General features: G+C 46.5%; 1 protein-coding gene across 1 annotated transcript; it reads right to left on the bottom strand.

The window, feature by feature from the left end:
* Positions 1–386: 386 nt before the first annotated feature.
* Positions 387–26,632, bottom strand: CD9 (CD9 molecule). The gene is made up of 8 exons (XM_064142361.1): positions 26,483–26,632; positions 11,821–11,923; positions 7,179–7,276; positions 5,927–6,001; positions 4,788–4,880; positions 4,170–4,259; positions 1,921–2,004; positions 387–749 (listed from the first exon to the last, which is right to left on the bottom strand). Exons 1-8 carry the CDS (start codon positions 26,546–26,548, stop codon positions 684–686), a joined length of 675 nt encoding a protein of 224 aa, XP_063998431.1. The 5' UTR covers positions 26,549–26,632; the 3' UTR covers positions 387–683.

Raw genomic sequence — 26,632 nt, 5'->3', positions numbered from 1 at the left:
AAGTTCTTTAGCATGAAGGTGCTGGAACACTCCAACATGGTGCTCAGGGAGGCAGTTGAGGCCTCATCCCTGGAGCTGTAGAATGTTGTAAGGAGCTTACTCCAGTGAAAGACATCTCTGCTGACTGCAAGAGTTTTGGAGCAGATAACAGTGGGAGGTCCCTTCCAACCCAAGCCATTCTATGATCTTTCCCAACAAGCCCTGAGAGGTTTCTTTCCAATTTTTTGGGATTCCCTTCAAACATGGCAAGGCAGAGGAGTTAGTTCCTGCTTTATACTAAAGCCATGGTGTATTTTAACTTCCATACCATCGCAATTTTAACTACATGCCAGGCAACCAATATCATTATTAATAACCATAGTGAAATCTCCTCTCCCCCATAAACATAGAATACATCTTACTCTTTATTAAAGTATCAAATTGTCTCCAACATAAATTACATCCAAATTAAGTAAGTTTCAAGAAAGTCAGATATTTTATATACAATATTTGCCTGAAGTCAAGATATACCTTGGTCATTTGTAACCTAGAACACAAACAGCAGACCTACATCAGTACCAAATAAAGCATTAAAAAGGTAACAAATATAACTTTGTTTAGAAATGCTTTCAGAACTCTAAAGTTAATGAGAAAGGTTTTTTATAGTGCAGCAGTCTTGGTGGTTGGGTTTTGTTTCTTTAAGCTTAGACCATTTCTCTGTTCTTGCGGATAGCGCAGCACAGAACCATACTGAAGATCATGCCGAAGATCTGTGGAGAAAGCAAGTGCAGGAGAAATCAGGGGACAAAGCAAAAAACAAAGAATATTGTAAACCATAGAATGTTAGGTATTGGAAGGGAATTTCAGAGAACATCCAGTCCAAGCTGACTGCTGGAGCAGGGTTACTTAGGGCAGGTCACATAGGTACACATCCAAGTGGGTTTGGAATGTCTTCAGAGAAGATGACTCCACAGCCTCTGGGCAGCCTGCTCCAGGGCTCTACCACTCTCACAGCAAAAAAAATATTTCCCTTCTGTTCTCAGGGCACCTCCTCTGCTCCAATTTGCCCCCATAGCTCTTTGTCCTGTCAATGGACATCCCTGAGCAGAGCCTGGCTCTGTCCTCCTGACACTGCCCTGCACATCTTTATCCACATGAATGATGGCAGCCCTCAGGCTCCTCTGCTCCAAGCTTCAGCTCCCTCAGCCTGTCCTCAGTAAGGAGATGTTTCACTGCCTGCAGCAGCTTTGTAGCTCTGCCCTATACTCTAAGTAGCTCCCTGTCATTGAACAGAGAGGCTTAAACTGCACACATTACTCCATCAAGACAGGAAGGAGTGCAGTTGTTCTTCCAAACCCAAGGACTATATTAACACTTCATTCTGTAGTTCTCTTCTCACCCCTCCCTTCTTCCCCACCCCCATATTTCAGTCCCTTTTCGTGGATCCCCTTCACCCTCAGTATATCCAAACAGATCTGCTACAAACCACTGCCGTGCCTCCCTTCTTGAGAATCACTGATCACCCCAGCATGTGTCACACGTTCCTCCAGAAGTGCCAATTTCCTTCCTGGCAACTGTTAACCAGTTCTATAACAACTCTTTGTTGTAGAGTGGATTCTCAAGAAAGAGGTTGAGAAATAAGCTGGCAACTAGACCAATACATCTCCACCCTCTGTACATATACACACAGGCAACTGATAAAACCTTCCCACTGCTCAACTACAAGGAGGCAGATCCTAATCCAAGGCAAAAGCAGGCAGGTCCAAGCCACTCCACCCTCTGCGCTGCCTCAGGGCCCTGCAGCACACACCCTGATCCTGCTGCTACATGCCACTAGCAAAGTGAGGCTTGCAGACTGCCAGACCAGGCACTGTTCAACAGGCTTCTGCTGTAAACATCCTTTAACCCTGTAGCTGCCCTCTAGATCATCTGGGAACTCACCATTATGACAGCAATGCCAAGGCCAACTGCTCCAATCACATTCAGTTTTGAATTGAAGACATCATCGATGGCAGCAGGGCACGACTGAAAAGAGAGACTCTTTGTTAGCATTTCCTCCATTAAAAAAAGGGGCTTGTTTCTATTTGCTTGTGCTAAGGTCTGCCAATCCCTGCCACACCTTTGGCCAAGTCTGCTGGAGCCAGAGATGGAGATTCAGTCTTTTGAATGCTGCCTTGAACTGGCTTTATTTTAACATCTTTCAAGAACATCAGGAATATTCTGCCATAAAAAGTTGCTGAGGAGTAGATTTATACTCCAAGTATCTAAACCACTTAACTGTGCCTTCACTGCAGGAGGATTCCCAATGCCTGCAGAGTTGATGAGGTAGATCAGGACCAACAGCATCTGTACTACACTTAGCTTGTTACTAATGGCTGCCAGTATCGGGGTGAGGATTGCTGAGCCCCTCTCAATGTGGATTCTTGAGCCACTCTTGACATTGAGAGACACCTTATCAACATCTGGTGCATGGGAATGCCAGGATTTCTTCAGCTGCATATAGAGATTCTAGGCTGTACTTAGATTCATAGATGGGCCAGTTGGAAGCTCCCAGGACAAAGAGAATTAAGAACAATCCTTTCCCCAAAGATACAGAGCAGCCAAGAAAAAACAACAAGGAGCTTTTGCAGAGGTATAAATCTTTAAGACCATGGTAGCTGGGGGTCTCATCCCAACTCCTGTCCCACTTCTCCCAGCACAACAAGCTGCTGAAAAGTTTTTTCCTTATCCAGTCCAGAAGGAAAGACTTCATTGAGGACTAAAGGGATATGCTGGCAAGGATTAATCAGTGAAATCAGAGCATCAATACTGTTTGCTTAGAGGCACAGAAAGCAGCCACACCATTACATCCATTTCATCTTCCAGTCTGTCTGCTGTTTTTAATGACCTAGCCCCAGCTGTGCAGAAACAGATCACAAGATGAAGCCAACAAATAAAGCTAAAACACATTCAGGAAAAAGAGCAAGCAATAAACCCTGTATGCTGTCTCAGCTACTCCTATGTAGCCTAACTCATAGCAGATTGCATGGACAAGACCAAATCTGCAATCTAAAGGAAGACTACAATGTCTTGGGGTTGTATCTGTGAAGACACAAGATGGTCTGTGCTCTTCCACTACAGGTAATATGGTAAAATACAAACACTCAATTCTTGACTAGTTAAAACCTTATTTTTGATGGCAAGACTCAACACAGACTGCCTCAGCGCATGAAGCCAGAACACAAGGCAGTTGTAAGCAGAATGGGAAAAAGGCGAGTTAAAAACTGCACAAGATGCTGCTCCTCTACCTGTGGCATAACCCTAACAGCTCAGGTTGGACAGGACCTCAGAGCTCATCTTACTCCAATCTCCCCACTATGAGCAGGGACACCTCTCAACTACACTCAGCTGCTTAAGGTCTGATCCAACCTAGCTCTGAACACCCCCAAGGGAGAGTCAGTCACAGGATCCCTGGGCAGCCTATTCCAAAGTCTCACCACCTTCCTACTGAAGAACTTCTTGCTAAGCTCCAGTCTAACTCTGCTCTCCTTCAGCTTCAAACCATTCCCCCTTGTCCTGTCTTTAGACACCCTCAGGAAATATCCCTCTAGAGCCTTGCTGTAGGATCCATTCAGGTACTGGAAGGCAGCTCTAAGGTCCCCCTGGAGCCTTCTCTTCTCCAGGCTGAAGCCCCCTAGCTCCCTCAGCCTACTCTCATGGAAGAGGTGCTCCACCCCTGCAGCAGTATTTCAACAGGGGAATCCAAGGAACTGACCTCACAGTGACATAGTCACCTAAACATGTCACCTCCTCTTGGCAAAGATTTCATCCCTGTTCATGCCTCATGGTCTACTTTTCCCTCACCCAGAAAGGAGATGGCAGCTTCCATGCTGCACCAAGAAGGTGCTCTGGGAATAGGAGCAGCCAGGAGAAAACATCACTTTTTTCTGGGTGAAGCCTTTGCCTTATGCTTCCATCCACATGAGTCTGGTGACACATGAACTGCACATTTCCTGTGCAAGCTCAGACTTCCTGCTGACCCTGCTTGTTCTTTCCACAGCAGCAATATGTTGATTTTCCACAACTGGACTGATTTAGAGACAGGGAGATTGCTAAGTAAGGGTGATGTGGGAATGCCCCCATGGACTAGAAGGGTTTGTTCAGAAGCATGCTTCTCATTCCACTAATTGGTGAGTTCTGTCATGCTTTACCATTGTTGAAATTGACTCTAAGAAGTTCTTCTTGGGACAGGTCTCCTGGAATTGTTGCTCAAGTGCACCTGTAAGACCACAGCAGTCCAGCTACAGAAGAGGAGGAAAAAAAGCCAGGTTAAGTCATCTTTTGTTTTTACTTCCTATGTAATTAAAAAAGGGGAAATGGATTACATGAAGTTCTAGTACAGAGTTTAAACAAATTGGCTTAGGGCATCTTGCCAGTGTCACTGCTCTGAAGCTGATTTTAGAAATCTGTAATTGCATGGAAGGACAAGATTCTGAAAGGAAGAGTTGGAGCCCATGAAACACATGAGTGTTGGTGACAGCTTGTACTCCTTCCAGATGCCAAAGCCCAAATACTACAATGCCTCCTCCAGAGCAACCCCACAGATTTTCCCCAACTGGCTTCTGAGCTTTAGGAAAACAAGAACTCGTTGCAAGTATTTTGGAAGTTCAGAGGGACAAAGAATCTTCCTGATTTCACCAATACTACACAAAAAGATCTTCTGTGTCATCCTTTGAGTTCCTGCTGGTTTATAAGGTATGCAGGGCACTGACTGACACAGAACAGTACCACAAGCTGCACTGCTGTCTAAAGTGTAGCCACATACTTACAGCAAACTGAAATGCTTTCAGGGTCTCTCTGGCAGCTGGTTGAGATCTCTTGTTGTAGGTTTCCTTGTAGAAGTCCTTTAGCTCTTCAACAACCTAGAGGATAGCAGTGAGTTATGCTATGTTACTGGCTTCATTAAGCAAAAAAATAAAAAATTGAGTCAGTCCTAAGAAGTTCTGCCACCTACACCATCCATTCTTTTGGCATGTAGAAAGGGGATGGACAGCATTTGTTTCTTAACAGGCACAGGTAAGCCTAACTGGTACACTCACTTTAAAAGGCACACCTGAACAGATAAGACTCACTTTTCCTTTCAAGTACACAGGAGTACACAGCACAAAGCCTTTACCCACTGGCTACACAAGTAACTTGCTACTCATTTCTGTACCCTAGAAGTTGCTGCCTTCCCCTGCTCTACAAGACAAGCAGAAAACCAACCCTGACCCCCAAGCACCTTATTTTGAATCAAGACAGAATCTTGACTGCTTGTGAGAGGAAGAGACCACACTTAGTGCCATGGCCTAGTTGATTAGACAGGGCTGGATGATAATGGAGGTCTCTTCCAACCTGACTGATTCTATGATAATCCAGGCAAGTAATGTTCTAGATGCAGAACCATTCAGCTTTTAGCTGACCCAGCTCATAGCCAGAAGTGGTAACAGCCTCACTGATGATCTCTTTAGCTTTACAGCTCAGCCTGGTAATGCCTGGAGGGCATTTCTATCATGCCACAGCATGTTGGATTCTGGCTTCTCTGCTATCAGCTCTAGAACTGTTTAAAAATGTAGCTAAGTTCCTGCTTTGTTTTGCTTGAGGTACCTTCTGACCCAAACCATTCTATGATTGTGTGATGGTTCCTCTCCCCCAAATTTTCTGAGTAACCAGGATTTGACTAGTTCTGCTATGGACTTCAGCAGACTTCTAACTTTCTGTGGGTAGTCACAGAATCAGAAACTGTTTTGGATCACAATGGACCTTTAAAGATCCAGTCCATCCCTGCTGCCATGGGCAGCAACATCTTTCATTAGATCAGGTTGCTTCAAGCCACATCCAACACAACTTGGAATACTTCTAAGGACAGAGCATCCACAGCTTCTCTGGACAGCCTCTTTCAGCATTCTAACTTTTCAAAGCAACCTACCTTTTCTTTATTTGCAAATCCCCAGATGGCAGCAGCAATTTCAAGGGCAAAAATCACAAAAAGGAAGAGGAAGAACTGGAAAAGAAAGAGCAGAAGTGAAAAAGATCACAACATCACAGAAGTTTACTGCAAGTTTGTCCACTCCCCAGCATTCAACTTTATGAGGTAAGAGTCACTCAGTGGAGGGCTGGGACACTGGTAACATGAGGAAAGAGGGCACTGCACTGGCTCAGCACTTCTTCCCAAGAGACTCAAAGACTGGCAATGTTTTCCAAGGCCCAGCCCTCCTATTTGATCAGTGCTAATTAAAATCAATCACCTGTTAGTCCAGGCTTTGAAGCTGCCTAGGTCACTTGGACATCACAACAGCTGACACCAATTCTCCTCTCTGGGTTGTCACTTCTATTGCTTTAGGAGTCATCACTTAATACCTAGCTGGCCACCATCTCCCAGGCAGCTTCTTTGTTGTGTACCCAATGAAACAGAAATCAAAAAGTGTCATCTGTGCACTTAATTGACTACCAGGTCCAAACCACCACTGTCATTTGAAGGCACTTTCAAGATGTGCAGAATTAAAAGGCTAGAGGTATTATTTTACAAGGAATACACGAAATGAACTTCTTCCATTACACACAAGGGAGAATTGTTCTCCTTGCCGTGGCTCTAATCATAGCCTTTTATTAACTAAATATCCTGCTTATTTGGATGAGTAGTTCCATAAGTATACAGATGTGCATCAACCCAGCAAGATCTAGTGGTCCCTCCAGTCTGCAAACAATGAGGATGCTCTCCAATAATTGGCTTGCAGAGCAGCTGTCAACTGGGAAAGCTCATCTTGTCATTAGGAACAGTAGAGGCTTGTTTCAAGGATCAAGTAGCACAGCTTTAGGCTCAAAGATTTAAGAGTGCAGAGCCTTCAACATTGAGTGCATAGCATTTAATAAACAGCATTCATCTTAGCAGTGCCTTAGTTCTGTGCTCACACATACTCCTCAAGTCTTGATACTTCCAACACCTGACCACATCACCAGCTCCTGAAGTCAACCTGTACCCAAACACAACTTTGATATCTGCACTGGGACCAGAAATGGAAACTACTCAATATTTGAGCATTCTGTAAGCATTGTGGAGCCAAAGCATTCTGTAAGCATTGTGTTTAAGCATTGTGGAGCTGAAAGAATCAGCACAGTAATATCATCTTCCGTTCACTCAGTGTCCTACTATAAGCTTAACCACTGCTCTGAACACTTACCAAGCCAAGCATGCACTGGGATTCCTGCAATGCACCACAGCATCCCAAGAAACCAACCAGCATCATAAGAGCACCAGCTCCAATCAGGATGTAAACTCCTAGGGAGGAGAAAAGGACATGTAAAGGGGGTGAGCGAGATCTCAGCAACAAGGTATACATTTAGTTGCTCCACAAGTAACATTTGTAGCTGTTGACAAAGGTTCAGCTTCTTGACTGAGACGTTCACAGAATCACAGAATGAACTAGGTTGGAAAAGACCTTTGAGATAACCAAGTCCAACCTATCACCTAACACCTTCTAATTAACTAACCCATGGCACTAAGTGCCTCATCCAGCCTCCTAGCAAGGAAAACTACAAGACAGAAGGGCTGTGCTTCTATTTGCAAGCTATCATCTCAATTTGTGAGACAGTGGACTGATAATTCTTGTTATCTAATTATTGCTGTCAATGAATTGAAGTTTCTTTCATGTGTACCACCACTGCAGTTTAAAGTTTTAGATGACTCTTATCTTGGTCAGTTGTCTAAGACAACGTAAGAGGCAATTTAAAACAGGACCAGGGCTAGAGCTACAAACTTCTCTTTGGATGAAGAAAGCACTGAAGTTAAATAATTGGAACCAGCAATTTACCATCTGAGAATTCTTGAAGTATGCTTCCTCTAGGAGAATTCATTTCAAAATGTATAATGGTTTGGGTCAGAAAGGACATCCAAAGGTCATCCAGTTCAATCCCCTCTGAATTAAGCAAGGGCACCGTCCACTAGAACAGGTTGCTCACAGACTTGTTCAGCCTCCCCTGGAATACTTCCAGGGATGGGGCCTCAACTGGGCCACCTGTTGCAATATTCCAGCCCCTTCATGCTAAAGAACTTGTTCCTCACATCCAATCTCAGTCTGCTCTGCTCTCATTTCAAACCATTGCCCTCATCCTGTCCCTGCAGGCCTTTGCAAACAGTCCCTCTGCAGCCTTCTTGCAGTTCCCTTCAGCTACTGGCAGGCTGCTTTTGTTCAGCCTGAAGAAGATAAGGCTTTAGGCGGACTCAGCTCCAGCTCCCTGAGCCTGTCCTCGCAGCAGAGCTGTTCCATCCGCAAATAATCTCTGTGGTCCTCTGGACCTGCTCCATCAAGTCCATCTTCTTCCTGTGCTGAGGGTCTGCCATCAGGCTTTCGATGCCTTCCTATCTTGTTTCCATCAGGAAACACTGAATTACTCTACAGCAGTAGAATTTTACACTTTAGCTACCTACCTGACAGCCTCCTTAAATGCAAGGAACACAGCATTTTTTCCAAGTCATATCCAACAGCCTGGAGACCATAACACCCAGAATTCAGGTGGCATGCATGGTGGAGCACAGAGAGCAAGCTGCAAGCCTCCATTTACACTCAATCCTCTTTTCTTACACTTGGGAAGAGTCAGCTTAAGCATTACAGCTGCTATCTGGTGCAAGCAAGCAAAACAATTCCCCATGGATAGCAAGAAGGCATCATTCAGGTAGTGAAACAGGAGACAGGGCATCAGCACACCATGTAGAATTAGGATGAGAATTCCACCAATACAGATGAAAAACAGTTCTGGTCTTCAGAGAGCAAATAAATATTCTTTGAAGAAACCTATACAGCAAATTGGGTCAGGCCAATGCCAGGGACAAATGCAGGCTGGGTGCAGAGGGTTGAGAGCAGCTCTTAAGGCTTGGGGGTGTTGGTTGCTGAGAAGCTCCCCAGGAGCCAGCAGTGACCTCATGCAGACCAGAAAGCAGCAGTGAGCTGGGCTGAAGCCAGAGGAATGTGGGCAGCAGGGCAAGAGAGGGGATTCTATCCTGCTCTGTGTCCTGGCATCCCCAGCATAGGAAGGACAGAGCTGGTGGAGAGAGTCCAGAGGAGGCCAAAGATGACCTAAGTGCTGCTTCTGCTGTGAGGACAGGCTGAGGGAGCTGGAGTTATGCAGCCTGAAGAAGAGAAGACTCCAGAGGGACCTTAGAGCTGCCTTCCGGTGCTTGAAGGGATCCCGCAGGAAGGCTGTAGAGACACTTTTCATGAGGCTGTCTAGAGAGAGGCCAAGGGGGAGTGGTTTGAAGCTAAGGGAGAGCAGGGTTAGACTGGAGCTTAAGAAGATGTTCTTCAGTGGGAGGGTGGTGAGACTTGAACAAGCTGCCCAGGAAGGCTATGGCTGCCTGCTCCCTGGGGGTGTTCAGAGCCAGGTTGGATCAGACCTTGAGCAGCTGAGATTGAGGTGTCCCTGTCCATGGCAGGGAGGTTGAAGTAGATGAGCTCTGAGGTCCCTTCCAACCTGAGCCACTCTATGAGCCTATGAAACCACAGATATTTTCCAAATGCAAACTAGAGTTAGCTGCCAAAATAAATACCTACTTTATGAAGCTCGTGTAAACAAGCATGCCTGACATTTATCAGCAAGAAATTCCAGTACCAACCTTTTCTTACCCCAGCTTTATCTTGTTACATTTTGAAGGAAGAGCTCACCTTTCGTACAGGAAGCTTTTGAAGTCATTTGCTTTGTTACTAATTGCAATCTGACTTACTTTCTACAGTTACTATTGGAAGCTGCAGTCAGTAACTACTCCCAGGAAAGCATTCAAACAGTTAATTCCTATTAATCTTCCTTTTTCAGAACTCAGTTTAATCTACAGAGATTTCAAGCAGCTGAAGTATCATATAATTAAAAAAAAACCTTCTATGTTTGAGAAGGTAGAAAAGTTGGGCAGATTAAGACTTGTTAAATATTCATCTCAAAGGCTGAGTTTTGCATTTCTGTTCCCTTCCCAGTATCTGGAAACCTTTCTGGCATCTTTAAGAAGAATGCAGTCTGTCATCATGCCAGATATAAAGAGTGAAATCCAAGCTGCCTCACAGATCAGCTGCCTGCACACCTATGGCCTCTTCATGAAGCTGCACAAGCATCTCAGTACTCCCTAGCTGTGGGCTCCAACAAGCCTACTCCAACATTCCTAACACTGCTCCCTCTAGGGACAGTCTACACTGCTACCACAAGGCTGCAACACAAGTTATAGGTCCCACCATACCTTATTATACAGTCTATACTGACCCTTCAGGCACCAGTTCAGGTTTTGTGACAGATTCAGGCACCATGAGGGCAAGAGAAGGACTAACCTAACCGTGCTGGGGGTGGCTAGGAAGCAATGCCATTCAGGACATAGCAAAATCCAGGTGCTGCAAGGGTGTGAAACAGGATTGTCCAAGTTAGAGGTCAGACATGTCCAGGAGAAAAGTGCATCTCTGAATTTACCTTCTTCAGGTCTTCAAAAGCATTCAAATGGTTTCCCAAAGGGTTTGAACATCTACAGGTAGCAACAGCCAAAGCAGTATGTGTTCCTCTGCCCCAGCCTCAAGTGACTAGAGAGATCAAAAGCTTACAGATTAGAAGAATTTAGTCTAGTCAGGAGCTACAACATTAGGATCAAAACTTGATATGCCAAGGAATATGGAAGGACATGGAATGGGTGCAGAGGAAGGCCATAAAAAAATGAACATGTGGCTGAAGTAGCTTTGCTGTGAGAACAGGCTGAGGGAGATGGGGTTCATCAGCCAGAAGAGAAGGCTCCAAGCAGACCTAAGAGCAGCCTGTCAGTAGTTGAAGGGGACTGCAAGAAGGCTGCAGAGGGACTGTTTGCAAAGGCCTGCAGGGACAGGATAAGTGCAGTGGTTTGAAATGAGAGCAGAGCAGATTGAGATTGGATGTGAGGAACAAGTTCTTTAGCATGAAGGGGCTAGAAAGGTGGCCCAGGGAGGGAGTTGAGGCCCCATCCCTGGAGGTATTCCAGGTGAGGCTGAACAAGTCTGTGAGCAACCAGCTCTAGTGGACAGTGTCCCTGCTTAATGCAGAGGTGACTGAACTGGATGAACTTCAGATGTCTCTTCTAACCCAAACCATTCTACAATTCTGTGAGTAACTTCCACCTGGCCTAAAGCTACATTGCTCTAGGTCACCTCTAAGAGTTGCTCACACAGACCAGATTTGTAATCTCTGGGATTACAAAATGCTTAACCATAGTGTTTAAAGCTGGAAAAAAAGACAAAGTGATAAACAATGCATAAAGAGCCAAGAAACCACAAGCATGACACTGCTGCTGTCTGTTCAGGAGCTTGAGACTTGTCCCCTGTACCAGCCAGGGGAAGCTGCTCTCCACCCAAGGCAGTTTAAGGATGTTTTCATAGAATGGCCTAGGCTGGAAGAGACCTTAGATTATCTACTCCAACCTCCCTGCCATGGGCAGGGACACCTCTCAACTAAACCAGGTTACTCACAGCCCCATCCAACCTGGTGCTGAACATCTCCAGGGAAGGGATAGCCACAACCTTTCTGGACAATCCGTTCCAGAGTCTTGCCAACCTCGTAGTGAGGAACTTCTTCCCACTCTAACCCTGTTCTCCTTCAATTTAAATCCCTTTCCTCTTTTCCTATTGGTGATCACTCCTGTAAAAAGTCCCTCTGCAGCTTTCCTGCAGGATCCCTTCAGGTATTGGAAGGCAGCTCTAAGGTCCCCTGAGAGTCTCTTCCAGGCTTTTTGCATGTCCCAGCCTTCAAGGAAGACAAAGGTTTCTAAAGGCACCTGAAAACCACGGGTAAAGCTGTGTGCTACCACACCCGAGCCCCCTCCTAGCTTACCTGTGTAAAACGTTGTGTTGTTGGATTCCAGCTCAAAGATGCTTTTGGTCTGTGAATCAAATCGAAGCCATAGCCCAATGGCAAGAACTGCTGTCCCTGCAAGCTGTAGGAACAAGAAAGCCTGGTTAAGAAACACCAATTCAACATATGAGTACTACCATCAGAAGCAAATGCAGGATGTAGCTCTGTTATTTAAGGAGGTGGTGACAAAGCACCAGCATAAAAGGATGGGGACACAGATGAGAACAAGCAGATTTCCTAACACAAGGCATTTTGTTGACAAATGTGTTTACACATGAAACTATTCTTGTTCCTCACTCCAAATACCTGAGGGTGGCAAGTTTCGATGTTTCCACTGACCCCTCCCCACCCATGGTTTGGTTCTGGTGGCTGCAATGCCACTCCAAGGCTAAGTGACCTTCAATCGTCACACCCAAGGACAAGTGCATCACAAGAAAAAGAGCCTTGTGGGACCAGCTGAGAGTTTCAGCATATGAGAGGGGTAAAAATTCAATGTGCCCCAGTATAGAATTTTGAGTGTGTTCCTCCCTGAAAATTAGAAGACAATAACAATCCAATAAGCTACAGCGCTGAAAGGAAGAGGGGAGGAAAAATGCAGGCTGCTGAGCTAGCATCATTACTGCATACTGATTAGGAATGAAGCAATCGAGTTTAAGATAATATTTAGTTCTATATTATCATTATCTCTACCTCTGCACCTCCAGGTTCCTCCTAACATTGGAGCCTATGCCTGTGACAAGTTGTTGTGTGCATAAATTAGCTTCTGGATGAAACACCTGGCAGAAGGCAGAGAGAATTGCTGCAGAAGAAGGAAGTGCAGATCACACTATCTTAGAATTGTCAGGGCTAGAAGGGACCTCCAGGATCATTTAGTTGCAACCTCCATATTATGGGCAGGGACACCTCACACTAGATCAAGTTGCCTAGAGCCCCATCCAGCCTGGCCTTAAAAACACCCAGGGATGAGGCTTCCACCACCTCCCCGGGCAACCTGTTTCAATGTCTCAGCACCTTTGTAGTGAAGAACTCCTAATGTCCAATCTAAATCTCCCCTCTTCTAGCTTGAATCCATGTACCCCCACTCCTATCCTTACCTGACACCCTAAAACATCCCTCCCTAGCTTTCCTGTATCCCCCTTCAGATACTGAAAGGCCATAATAAGGTCTCCTCAAAGCCTTCTGTTCTACTGAACCACCCTAACTCTTTCTGCCTGTCTCCATAGGAGAGGTACTCCAGATGCTAGGCTTTCTTTGAACAAACTGCATCCTCCTTGCTTTAAAAACACACAAAGCTGGGGCAGTCTTGCATCAAAAAGAGGAGAAGAAATTAGGGCAATGTAGAAAGCTGCAGACTGTGCTTCTCAGCTCTTCCCTCCTTTAAAGGCCATTTAACTAGCAAAGGTAAAAGCTCTACAGGACAGAAATCTCACACACTGCAGCAGACATGAAAAATCCTTAAGGAGTGAGCACCAAGCTTATAAAGTCTGGAGCTCTGATTAGGGAAAGTATGCATGAAGAGAAAAACCTCAAAGCCTTATCTCTAGAACATTCTTGACTTCTGGTCAAGGAACTGGGAAGTGTTTCCTGATGTCAGTTTTAGGTGAGAATGTGGAAGGTTATTTCCACAGAAAGCCCTGTAAGTATAGCTGCAGAATCATAGAAGGATCATCCAGTCCAACCCCCACTGCAGTAAAGCAGGAGCATCCTCAACTTGACCAAGCTGTCCAGAGACCTGTCAAACCAGATATGGCCTCAACTGCCATATGAGTGTTCCAGCACCCTCATGCTCAAGAACTTGTTCCTCACATCCTTCCACAGCAAGCCAAACTCCCTGTGCTGTCCCCACAGGGAGCCTGAGGGCCCTCTCTTACAGGATCACAGGATATCAGGGGTTGGAAGGCACTCAAAGAGGTCAAGTCCAACCCCCCTGCCAGAGCAGGACCATACAATCTAGTGCAGGTCACAAAGGAATGCATCCAGACAGGCCTTGAAAGTCTCCAGAGAAGGAGACCCCACAACCTCTCTGGGGAGTCTGTCCCAGTGCTCTGTGACCCTTACAGTCAAGAAGTTTCTCTTTGTTTGGAGGTGGAAGCTCCTGTGCAGCAGCTTATATCCTTTGCTCCTTGTCCTATCCCAGGGAGCAAGTGAGCAGAGCCTGTCCCCCCTCAGATATTTTTAAACATTTATTAAATCCCTTCTCAGTCTTCTCTTCTCCAGACTAAACAGCCCCAGGTCCCTCAGCCTCTCCTCATCAGGTAGTCCTCCAGTCCCCTAATCATCCTTGTACTCCTCCACTGGACCCTCCCCAGCAGATCCCTGTCCCTCTCAAACTGGGGAGGGCAAAACTGAACACAGTATTCATGGTGAGGTCTCACCAGGCCAGAGTAGAGGCAGAAAGAGAACCTCCCTTGATCTGCTGGATACACGCTTCTTACTACACCCCAGGATCCTGCTGGTCTTCTTGGCCACAAGGGCACATTGCTGTGCCATGGATGTTACTCACCAGCACTCCCAGGTCCCTCTCCACAGGGCTGCTCTCCAGCAGATCACCTCCCAATCTGTACTGGTGCAATTTGTTATTCCTCCCCAAGTGCAGGACTCTGCACTTGTCCTTTTTGACCCTCATTTGGTTCTTCTGTGCCCAGCTCTCAGTCTGTCCAGGTCTTGCTGAATGGCTTCATGGCCTTCAGCTATATCAGCCCCAAAGGAGTGCTTGCATTTGGAGGCAGAAGCAGGTTTGCTGCCCATACCTCTTTGGCTTGCTCTTCTAAGAAAAAGAGAGAGCTCTGAAAACTCAGGGTGAAGAGGATACAGCTAAGCAAGGGTTTGCAACTGCACAGCAGGAAAGCATCCCAGCTGCAGGGTTCAGGTATCAACCAAGAGTGAAAAAGAGATGATAGAAGATCCAGCATTTCTTGTAGGGCAGGCATCTGACTCCCAAGTCTGCCTCAGAGAGGAGCTGCAGGGGCTCAGCTGGGAAAAGAGATGAAGTGATAGACAACACAAAGAGCCAAACCCAAACAGTGGGTTACGTGAAAGGCACTTTGGTGGTGTCAGGGGTGTGTAGGAGCAGCCTTACTCACAAAGCACTCAGCAAGAACAAAGCCTGCACTTACCTGATTCTTTCCTTGTTAGGACTATGGTGACCAAATAAGTATAAGAAGAACCTCAGCAGTACACAATGTCAAAACAGCATTATTTCTATTTATTATGCCTCAGCAGCACTCCAGGGAAAAGGAGAGGTACAAGAGGGCGACTGATCCAGACAAAAGTTGCTCCACTCACTTCAGAACAACCTTTGCAATCTCATCTCACTTCACTATGAAAGCCAGGAGGGCTTAATGATGGGAAAATACTCATGAACTGCTTCTAACTTACAGCTAAGTCACCCAGAACTTGGTAATCCTCAAAGACTGCTTCCTAGGTCAAGCAGTTCTCAGCTTGTGCAGGCATCCAGATCTGCAGCATCGGGAGAATCCTACAGCCCCTGCTTGTTTCGCTAGGAAACCATAAATTGCAAAACCACAAGCCTGAGCACACCCAGCTGCCTGCAGCTACCTGTGTTTGTGGTTTGACAGCTCAGTGCCCAAGAGCTCAGGAGTGCTGCTGCAAATGGAGCAGGGCAGAGCAAAAGACTGTGAACTCTGAAACAAGAGCTGACTCTCTTGCAGACCTTTAAGGCCAGGCTGTTCACAACATGAAGAAACAGAACCATGTAGATAATCTTGGGAGACCAAGCAAAGCAGAAGGCTCAGCTGCCTTCCAGTACCTGAAGGGATTCTAGAGGAAGGCTGGAGAGGGGCTTCTCATAAGGGTGTCTGAAGACAGGGCAAGAGGGAATGGTTTGAAGCTGAGAGAGAGCAGGGTTGGACTCAAGCTTAAAAAGAAATTCTACAGTGGTGAGACTCTGGAATAGGTTGTGGATGCCTCCTCCTTGGGAGTGTTGAAGGCCAGACTGCATGAACCAGCAGTGTGCCCAGGTGCCAAGAGCCAATGGCACCCTAGCCTGGATCAGGTACAGTGTGGCTAGCAGGACAAGGGAGGTTACTCTTCCCCTGCACTCAGCACTAGTCAGGACACACCTTTAATGCTGTGTCCAGTTCTGGGCTCAGTTCAAAAGAGATGTTGAGATACTGGAATGTGTCCAGAGAAGCTGGTGAGGGGCCTGGAGCACAGCCCTGTGAGGAGAGGCTGAGGGAGCTGAAGGTGTTTAACCCAGAGAAGAGGAGGCTCAGGGCTGGCCTCATTGCTGTCCACAACTCCCTGAAGGGAGGCTGTAGCCAGGTGGGGGTTGGTCTCTTCTGCCAGGCAACCAGCAACAGAACAAGAGGACACAGTATCAAGTTGTGCCAGGGGAGGTTTAGGCTGGATGCTAGAAGGAAGTTCTTCAGAGTGATTTGCCATTGGAATGGTCTGCCCAAGGAGGTGGTGGAGTCATCGTACCTGGAGGTCTTCAAGAAGTGCCATGGTCTGGTTGACTGGATAGGGCTGGGTGTGGAGGTCTCTTCCAACCTGGTTGATTTTATGATTCATCAGCTAAGTCTAGCTGAGAGGTGTCCCCACCCATGGTGGGGAGGTTGAAGTAGATGATCTCTGAGGTGCCTTCCCATCTGAGCCATTCTATGCTTCATAAATTGAGCAGTTGGTTAACACTGTGGAGGACAGACATACCCAGTATGGGTCCTATCCAAAAAGGAAACCTCAGCTGGTGGGAAATGATTAAATGGCAATTTCTTTCCCCTCCCTGAGAAAGCAGTCATCCTGTGCAAAAGTTGTGACACAGGTATCAAAGTTATGGGATCACAAAAGAGTGATAATACATAAGGCTAGTAAACTGCTGAACTGCTCCACATCATTAGAGAAATGATGGGATAAAATGAAGTTATAATTCTCTCCATGATGGACTAGGAAAAAAAAAGGCAGGTCCTTCTTGCAAGAAAGTGACTTTTCAGTCCCAGTTTCAGCAAAGCAGCCTTATGTATCCTCAAGTTTGTGCTGTTCCTACCCACAAAGGCCACTAGACTAAAAAAAGAGGCAATTTTAAAGCAGAAGGCAAGAAAGGAACTTGAAGTCTAAGGTTTCCATCAACACACTATGAGACAAGGGCATCACCACTATCCTCAGAGGAAGAAGCAAGCCCAGCCCCATGGGCACCTGCTGCACCTGGCAACCTCTCAGACCAGTCTGGCACACCAGAGGCTGCTACCTGGCCACCTCTCTGCTCACAGATGCTATGCCAGAAGGTTTTCTTGGCAGCTGTATTTGGGTGGGTTAGGTAGCTGTGTTTTTCCTCCCCCAGAAAGAGGTGCAGGCCCTGTGTGCACAGGCTGCACAGCAGCAGAGCCCTTAAAGAGCTGGTGCTTGAGTTTTTCACCCAAGCGTTTTCACCATCTAACAGATCCTCTTTTGTCATAGCAGTTGAGTAATAGTATTTCTAAATAAATCTACCCTGTGATGAAAAAAGAATTGAAACTGTCAGTTATCCTCAACTTAGCCACTTCCTGGGCAAAAAAAACTATAAAACCACAGAAAAAAGCAGGCTTAGCTACTTCGGAAGCATGATGGTAGTATGTGCCTGTAGTAAGTATAGGAAAGGGAACTCAGGACACAGGGGTTTTTTTACCAACCTGATCAAAAAGTCAAGTTAAAGAGGTCCTGCTCACTCAATCCTTTGGAAGAGCTTGTGGCAGTGATTCTCATGCCCTGGTACAAGCATGCTGCCCACAGCCCTTCTCAAGCTAAGGGGTTTCCTTGGTTTTCCCCGACCATCTTGCATCTCCCAGTTCACTTCTGTTTGACTTAGGCCTGTTCTGCAGCTGCAATGGATAGCAAGTCAGGAGAAGAGATTCTGCCCCTTTCCTGCACATTAGAGCTCACCTAGAATACTACATCCACCTCTGGAGTCTCCAACACAAGGAACATGTAGACCGGATAGAGAAGGGCCAGAGTAGGGCCACAGAAACAGAGGGATGGGGGCAAAAGGAGTTGGGTCTGTTCAGCCTGAAAGAAGATTCCAAGGAGGCCTTCCAATACCTGAAGAAAGCTACATGAATACTGGGAAAGAACATTTTATAAAGGTCTGTGGTGATAACACAAAGGACAATGGTTTTAAACTAGAGCAGAGTAGGTTTATATTGGACACCGCAACAGGTTGCTGATGGAGGTCATGGATGCTCCCTCCCTGGAGATGTTTAAGATCAGGCTGGATGAGGCTTTGAGCTACCTTGTCTAGTGGAAGGTGTCCCTGCCCATGGCAAGGAGGTTGGAAATAGGGGATCCGTAAGGTCCTTTCCAATTCAAGGCATTCTACAGTTCTACAGGCAAAGCAAGGATAGGATTACTTGGTTATTATTCCTCTAATCCTATGGAGATTTCTTGGGCTTTTTTTTCCTTCCCCTCCTTCCCCTCCACTTGCAAATGTATCCCCATTGCCTCAACAGCTCTGCTCCTACAAGCATCTTTCTGCTTATTACAACACTAAAACCAGCTTTTTTTGGTCCATTTCCCTTTCTTACACGGACCTGCACTTTCTCAGGACTTCCCTTTTCCCACCCATCCAGCCCCATATGTCAACAACTGCTCTCTCCAAACTCAGCCCTGCCCATTGTACAGTTTTGCCTCTGAAGGTGCATCCCAGCATGGATCTTTGACACCCTGCTTTTTTAGCCTTCCATGTGACAAGAAAGAATAGACAAAGGGATCTGAAGTGCTGCAGAGAACAAGTCAGGACCTGCTTAAGAACAGTATTCCAGCTCTGCCTTCCTCACCTCACTATACTTGGCTACCTTCATCAACTCAGAGCATTCAGGCATGCTGTCAACCAGTTCCCACTGCATTTTCCCTTTATCACCTGATGTTTCTCACACAGGTCTCCTGGCAGAAGATTTGCACAGGGTATCATTAGACTTAAGGATATTGGTATTAAAAGGTTGAGCTTTTCAAACTGGAAATTCCAGTTCTTAGCATATGCATTGCTGTATGCTTTGGGAAGCTGGAAAAGTTTCTTTTAGGTTTAACCACTATTTAGCAAGGACTATTTTGTTGAGTCCCTTCTGACCTTATTACTTTGAACCACCTCAAGAAAGGACAACCCCCAAATGAGCACTCATCTGCTGCAGACACTTGACAGCAACTTTGCCTTACTATGACCAGAATCACTTCTCAAAGGAGCTGAAGGTTCAAGCAGTTATCAAGTGATAGCTTTGAGCTAGCAGATAAAGTTTTCAGAGGGGGACTCTTCCCCTTACTCCAACATTCGCCAGCCCTTCCTCCACTTCTACAGCATGAAAGATCTGACTCAAATCTTCCTCTGCATAAGAGAGACAACTGACTGACTGTGTCAGACTTAGCACATAAGGGATGGAGAACATCAAGCAGTAACAAACTGTCTGCTTCTGTTCTGTTACTTGCTGGCCCTCTATAAATAAAACCCCATAAACAGTAAGTAAAGGCGAGGTTCACCATCAGTCTAAACCCCTTAATTACATGATTAGTGACATTTAACAGCAAAAGTTTTCAAACTCCTGAAAAATACCCAACCAAACACTTACCTCACAGATGTGCAGTGAGTGCCAGCAGTTGTATAAAGAAACTGCAACTATTTCCAAACTCCTTAAGAAAAAAAGGACAGACTGCAAAGAAGGGTTTTCTTGCTGCTTAGGCTAGCTTCAAGAACATTGTGGGCTAAGTTAATAGCACAGGAGTTATTGCAATAAAATGGTGCTCCAGTACAGCAGAGGCCGCACTACAGAATTCCTGAACCACTGCCAAGGCTAGTGCCCATTTCATACAAGTTGCTATTCAGAAGCCAGTTTACTGTATTTGCCATTTAAATTGCAAATAGGAGCTAGGACTGCTGGAACTCGATGTACAAGTAGTTTCCCATCGGGTTTCTCAAGGCAACACCCTCCAATTCCATTCTTGACTTTAGAGCACTTACTAGAACTGAAATACATCGAGCTGAGCCCAGGCAATGTTTTGATTCATACACTGCAGTCAGCAACTACATCAGTTGATTACAGGAAGAAAAACTCAGATCTTTTCTCTTCCCTGTGTGCATATACACACACACATATATATTTCTCTGTCCACCCTGCAAGCCTTCATCTGAGCCTGGAAAACCCTCTACAGAAGTCAGAGCACTGAACTGCTGCCAGCTGCTTCTGATGCAGCATGAGCAGAAGAGATTATGACTCAGAGCAAAAGTCATGGGTATCTTCAAGCTACAGGAGGAAAGAAAAGAGCTCTCCAGGCCTAATCTTGCTCCAACAAGCACTCCCACAGACAACTGCATTTGTTTAGAATACAAACCTCTCTGAAGAGCAGAGAGAGCCAGGACAAGCCAGCAGTTCTATAGTGCAAAGGAACAGGAAAACAAACTTCTTGAAAACTTAAAACAAACTCTGACTGTATGCTACAGTACTTCAACACTGTCACATTAAACCGTGGAATATGTAGGTGTTCAGCAGCAGCCAGCGAGATAACAGGCAGGCTGTCATGCCATGCCAAGTGCCCACACTGTGTGCACTAAGTTGCTCAGAGCCAATATTTTCACCAGGAAAACACTTCATCACCAGGGCCAACAAGCCTGTGCAAACCCTGCCAGCAAAGGGAGTTCAGCTAGTGGCAGTCACTCATTACACATCTCAAGGTCATCAAACATGCACTCATGCTAACCAACTTCGGCCAGACCACTCTGCTGCTTGGGGTTTAAGGCACATCACATGAAGCTTCCACCTTGACTTCTTGCCAAGCTCAAGTGAATCTGGCAGAAATAAAGAAAAAGTTTAGTATTAGTTCTGTGTCAGCTTTGACACCTTCCTTCCCTGTCCCAGATCAAAGCCCAAACTTCCAAAGGCTATTAACTGGTAAAGATTCCATTACAGATCAGACCCAAAGACTTTAGGGCCAGCACTGGTGATGCTGAGAGACTCTAAAAGACTGCCTGCAAACTCAACCAGGAATATATCAGCAAAACAACAGATGCAAGGAGTCTGCTATACAGAGTAATACTTGAAGGGAAAAATGTAGCGACCTTTCATTCCCACGGTTGAGAGGAGACTATTTTTTTCCGTTGTGCTTGAATAGATTAGGAAGTTAGGTAATCCAGTCTCTGCAAATGCAGTGCTTCAGCAGATTTACAAAGTATTTGTAAGCAACTATCCTTGGGTTCCTCTCTCCACCTTCCATATTGAGGCCACAAGCACGTTTGCATAACACCTTTGGAGTCTCAAAAGTTTCACAGGATGTTATGCTAGAGAGTCACAGCCCACGTGGTCTTGCCATCAAGCCAGTTATTGTAGCCTAGCACTGCATCCTACAAGGGATCTCCTCAAGAAGGGTTATCAGAGCACAGCAGGCAGTAGCATCACCCAGTTTATATGTTGAGGACTTCTAGATTGTGCAGACACACACACAGTACCTTTAGAGCATTCACTGCAGACTGCTGAACACCATTAGCTAGGTACCACTTCAGCTACACGCTCCATACTGCCTGCTGCAGAAACACCACCAGAGCCATGTCCACTGCAGTCTGCTGAACACCATTAGCTAGGGACCCTTGAGTTACATGCTCCATACTGCCTGCTGCAGAAACACCACCAGAGCCATGCCCTCTTCTTCCAAACCTCGTCTTCTCACTTAGACCTCAGTTCTTGCTCACTGTATAATCAGGTCTTAACTACTACCTGGCTAGTCATGATCTTTATATCCCTCTAGCACATTTCCATTTCCAAGCTAAACAACCCAAATTCACTCAGTTCCTGGTAGCAGAAACCTTCTTCCTCTCCCAAACATCACTACCACATTCCTTTCAAGATGGTCAGAAGACCAGAGCAGCCCACAGCTCTGGAGAACAACATGAACTTATACAGTGGCACTCCTTTAGGTCATTGAATTTTGAAGCTGATTTTCCTCTGAGCACCCACATAGTTCTTTTGTGAAGCCATCATAGATATTTTCTCCCAAAGCTTCATCACTGCCACCGAACAAAAGAGTTCAGAACTCCAGGCTCCTTCCTGCTCCCCAGATGTTACTTGAGCTCTGCCTTTGACAAGTGCCACACAGCCTACTGGGTTAGCATGCACACATCTTCATTGCTGAGATTAACAGATGCTACTCAAACCACAAATTGTTACCTCTCAGTTTAGGTGGGACTGTACTGCCTACCATGCCCTCCTCTGCAGGAGAGCTCCACCTCAGCTCAGCCCTACTCCTGCTCAGTCATTTTCATCCTACCAGGATCTCACTCCAAAACTGCTTAGTTTCCTTAAAAGCCTTGAGATTTCCAGGAGACACTGAACAAGTGAACCAATGCCAAGTGACCCTCTCTCTTTCCAAGATCTAGACTTCAGATGAAGAGTTGCACAAAGTCAAGCTTCCCTTTGCTGTTAGCATTCTCTCTTCTCCAGGAGCCCATCTCCACACGTACAACAACTTTTTCTTTTAAAGAATCTTCTGCTCTGCCTTTCCATGTCTGCATATCCTAAAAAGACAAACTAAAAAACCCAGCCTCAAATTCACTACATTCCAGCCCTCCAGCACTGAGGTGGGAGGTGAGCAAGAGGCTTTACCCAGTCATAATGAGCTAAATGTATGAACCTGGGAAGTTGTTAACCAGCATTTACTGCTCTCATTCCATCACCTTTTCATCACAAGGACAAGTCAAGCCTGTGAAGGTTTCAGAGAGGATAGAGCACAGAACTTGTCCAAGGTTTTCCCTAAGCACCCCCAGCAAAAGAAAGTACCACAGCACAGCAGTCCAAACAGCCTCCTACAGGATTACAGTCCATAAGGACTCCCTGGGAAACTCCTCAGTCCTAATGTGTCTGAAGAGTGATATCTTAGGGTTTGCTCCTGTGAGCTACTCCTGAAGCTTTCTTTTGGCTAGATTTATTGCTGCATTTAGCTTGCCAGCATTTAGGAGCCTTCATCTCTTTCCCTCAGCACAGCTCCAGCTTTGAGTTTCCTAGATTTTGTTCTCATTCCCTCCTATACCAAATTGTTTTATTTCTTGCTACCTCTTGCCCTCACACAAATCTCTGATGAGGTCAAACACACCCACCTAATCTCAAACTACAAACATCTGCAGGTCATTTTGAGTTCCTCACCTGCCCTTTTGAGGCAACCTATTTCAAGAAAATTAGTACTGTGAAAAACTTGATCACAGCTTCATTGGATCTTGCAAATTGTCTTGCTTCAGGAGGTGAACTAAACCTGACTACATCACCACCATTCCAAAGCAGCACCTGAGCAACAGGACCGCACAGCCATGGACTATCATAAACTAGCAAAGGCTTGTTCCTCCTTCTGAGGGGGTTCCCCAGGCTAAGGGCCAGTCACTGATTGTACCTTCAGCTTTAGCATCAGGGTTGCACAAGGGCTTAACACTTTTGCTCAGTTTAATTCCATTCACTCACTTTTCACATCTCCAATGTCATAAGGAAAAAAATAAAACCTTTATTAGGGTTGTTCCCTCCCTCTAGTGCTGCCTGCCCCAAGATATCTTTCTTTTTAGACTTAGTTTCACCTGACATCCATCAAGTTTCAGGGCTGAATAGAGAACGCCTTCCTCACACAGAAGTTAGATGTGCCAGCCAGGAATGAGGCACTGGTGGACTTGCTACTCACCAACCAAGAAAACCTGCTCTGGAATATCCTGGTTAATGACAGCCTCAGCTGCAGTGATCACAGTATCTTAGAACTTGGATTACTGTTGAGCACACTGAAGGTTAGTTCCAAAGCAAAGGTTTTAGAAGAGTAAATTTCACTGTGCTCAGGGCTTAAATGGAAGGGATCTGTGGGAAGCTTCCATAGAGGACAAAGGAGCTAGCAAGTGCTGGGAGTTTTTCCTCAATAACTATCTCATAGACACATGAAGGCAAGGGAAGGTGGAGGAACAGGAGATTCCCTTGGCTTAACTCTGAGCTTCTGGGTCTGCTCAGAACCAAAAGAGAAATGTACCAGAGGTGGAAAAGTGGAACTTACTGAAGATTACAAGGGCATTGCTAGGGTGTGCAGAGATGCAGTTAGGAAAGCAAAAGCTCAGCTTGAACTGGAATTGGTGAAAGATGTCAAAAGTTTCAAGAAAGGGTTCTTCACATACATGAAGAAGAGGAAACAGAAAGAGGCTCTAGGTCCACTATCAAACAGGAGACGTGAACTAGTCACCAATAACACTGAAAAGGTAGAGGTCCTCAACACCTACTTCACCTCCATCTTTGTTTTTGGGACCTAGGCCATGGGAGCAACCATACAGCTTGATGCAGAGACAGGTCTACCTTCAGTGAAGGACAAGTTGCTGTGTCAGCTACAGCAGGAGCTTGAGCTGAACAAGTCAATGGGCCCAGATGCCTTCCACCTGAGGATGTTCAGAGCTGGCTGATGTCCTTGCAAGGCTGCTGTCTAATCTGAGCAGTCATGAAAACATCCCCGATGACCAGAAGGTGGCTAATGTCACCCTCATGTAAAAGAGGACCCTGGTAACTGCAGACCTATTAACCTCACTCCAATCCCTGGGAAAGTTATGGAACAATGGCCTAGGTGGTCTGTGTGATGGGTGGGAATTTAGCTGATGGGCAGGACCCATAAGGTGGTAATCAATAGTTCCTTCTCAACCTGGCAGTCACTTACAAGTGGGGTTCCCACTCTGGATTAATATTGGGCCAAAGGCTGTTCCATATTTTTTTAGTGATCTAGCTGTTAGAATCAAGAGCACCTTGATGAAGTTTGCAGACAACAACAAAATGAGTAGGAAGGTTGACATTCCCAAAGTGTGAGCCAGCCTCCAGAAAGATCTGGCCAAGTTGAATGAAGTTCAGTGGGGACAAATGTAAGGTCTTGCACCTGGGAACACACAACCCAGCAATACAGCTCAGACTGGAATTCACCTAGCCAGAGCACAACCTTATGGAAAGGGAGCTGGATGGGAGTCAAAAAGCTCAGCATGAGTGAGCTGTGTGCTGCAGTGGCAAAGAAAGCCAACAGGATACTGGGTTGCATCAACCAGGGCATTACCAGCACAGATAAAGAAGTCATTGTCTCACTCCACTCAGTGTTTGTCAGGCCACACCTCTAGCACTGAGTGCAGTTTTGGTCCCAGCTGTACAGAAGATAGGGACAGGATGGAAAGTGTCCAGAGCAGAACCAGATAATCCTTGGGGTCCCTCCCAGCCTGACATTCTGTGACCTCTCCGCTCACTCTCCTGATGAGTCTCAAAGGGCAAGAAGTGTTTTCCTGTGCCCTCATGAAGTTCTCCACAGAGCTCCCCCCAGTTGAACTTTCTTATACTGCTGAAACTCCCTTTCTGCCTGAGGGATTACAAGTACTTAATCCATTAGTACTTGTGTTTTCCAGTCATCCCATGTGCAATCCTGTAACTGACTCCAGAGCTGGTTTCTTTTCACAGCTCCAACTTAATCTCCTCACATCAGGTGGTGGAAAGGAATCACAGCCATTTCTCCACTGCCGCAGTAGCAGACAGCCCAGAGAAAATTCATTTTCTGAGCCTCATGCTTCACACCTATGCATGAGGCACACAAGCAGTTGTGCTATGCACGCTGTGCCGTTTGTTGCAAGGCAGATGGTGTCCATGGCCCGAGCACTTGAGAAGCGGCCACCTCCTCTCAGAGAAGCCATACTTACCCACACTGCCTGGCAAACGCAAGGCAGTTGTGCCAGGAACCGTACTGGAAATGCAATTTCCACTGATGCTGCGCTCCTACAGATTAAAACTTGTTCAGATGTTCCTTACAGGACGCTGCTCAGAACACCCAAGGCAGAAGCCACAATCTTCATCTGAGCCTCCCAACAAGATGCGATCGTACACACGATCACCACAAGCACCAGCTTGTGAAGCAGCAGCTCACCACCGCACTTTGCACGGGGAAAAAGAAACCCTCCCGAAACATGACTTCCCGCAAAGAGTTTTTGCGCGAGGTCTTTATGCGCTGCTGGGGCGAGGGAACCACCTCGCACCCAGCATCCCCCCACAACGGTAGGGGTTAACCAGTGGGGCATACAGTCAATGCTATGCTACCCACGGCCTCATCCAACAACAGCAAAATAAAAGGTAAGAACGTAAACCACCTCGCCGCGCGTTTCAAGTCCAGCCACCTCCTGCCAAGTGCACGGCTCGCCACACATTCGGTGTCGCAACAGGTAACCGGTGCCGCTCGCCAGCGGCGGCCGCCCGGATAGGGACACACCCGCTCCAGTGAGGTGAAGCTGCTCGGAGCCCTTGGACGGAAACAGTACGAGGGAAGAAGCACCCACCCAAGACCGCCCCGAAGCGGGAAGAGCGCCGGGAGCCCCACCTGGCTGCGCGGAGAGCCTCACAGAGAAGGTGCCGCAGGTCACCGCCCCGCCAGGGCGCAGTTACCACAGCCGTCCCGGCAGCAGTGGGGGGAAACGGCGGCAGCGTAATAGGTAGCAGCGAAGAGTGTCAGGCGCCCCCCAGCCCAACCAGCCCTTCCCAGATGGCGTGGGAGCGAAAAGAGAAGTAATAAAACACAACAAGGACAATCAAACCCGCCGCTCCCGGCAGCTTGCCCTTTCCCACCCTGTTCTAATGAGCTCCCTTCCGAGCAGCTCCGGCGGCACAGCCCTGCCGCGCCCCGAGCTCCGCGGCGACTTGTCCCTCACCCAGAAAATGAAGTTGAAGCCGAAGAGCAGGTACTTGATGCACTTGGTGCCTCCTTTGACGGGCATGGCGGCGGCAAGGCAACAGCGACAGTCACCAGCAGGACACCTCCACCCAATACCACTCCTTAAATCCGCCTCTCCTCAAGTCTC

This window comes from Pogoniulus pusillus, chromosome 4, assembly GCF_015220805.1.
Source record: "Pogoniulus pusillus isolate bPogPus1 chromosome 4, bPogPus1.pri, whole genome shotgun sequence".
NCBI lineage: Eukaryota > Metazoa > Chordata > Aves > Piciformes > Lybiidae > Pogoniulus > Pogoniulus pusillus.
The sequence above is the reverse complement of the archived record's forward strand: the minus strand, read 5'-3'. Positions and strand labels throughout refer to the sequence as shown.

Bases quoted from the DNA above. Each gene is read 5' to 3' on its own strand.
- CD9 (XM_064142361.1), bottom strand. From the start codon at position 26,548: ATGCCCGTCAAAGGAGGCACCAAGTGCATCAAGTACCTGCTCTTCGGC. The intron at 4,260-4,787 runs GTAAGTATGTGG...CCTCTTCTGTAG, and splicing joins TGAAAGCATTTCAGTTTGCT to CTGGACTGCTGTGGTCTTAC. The intron at 750-1,920 runs GTGAGTTCCCAG...CTTTCTCCACAG, and splicing joins TTGGCATTGCTGTCATAATG to ATCTTCGGCATGATCTTCAG.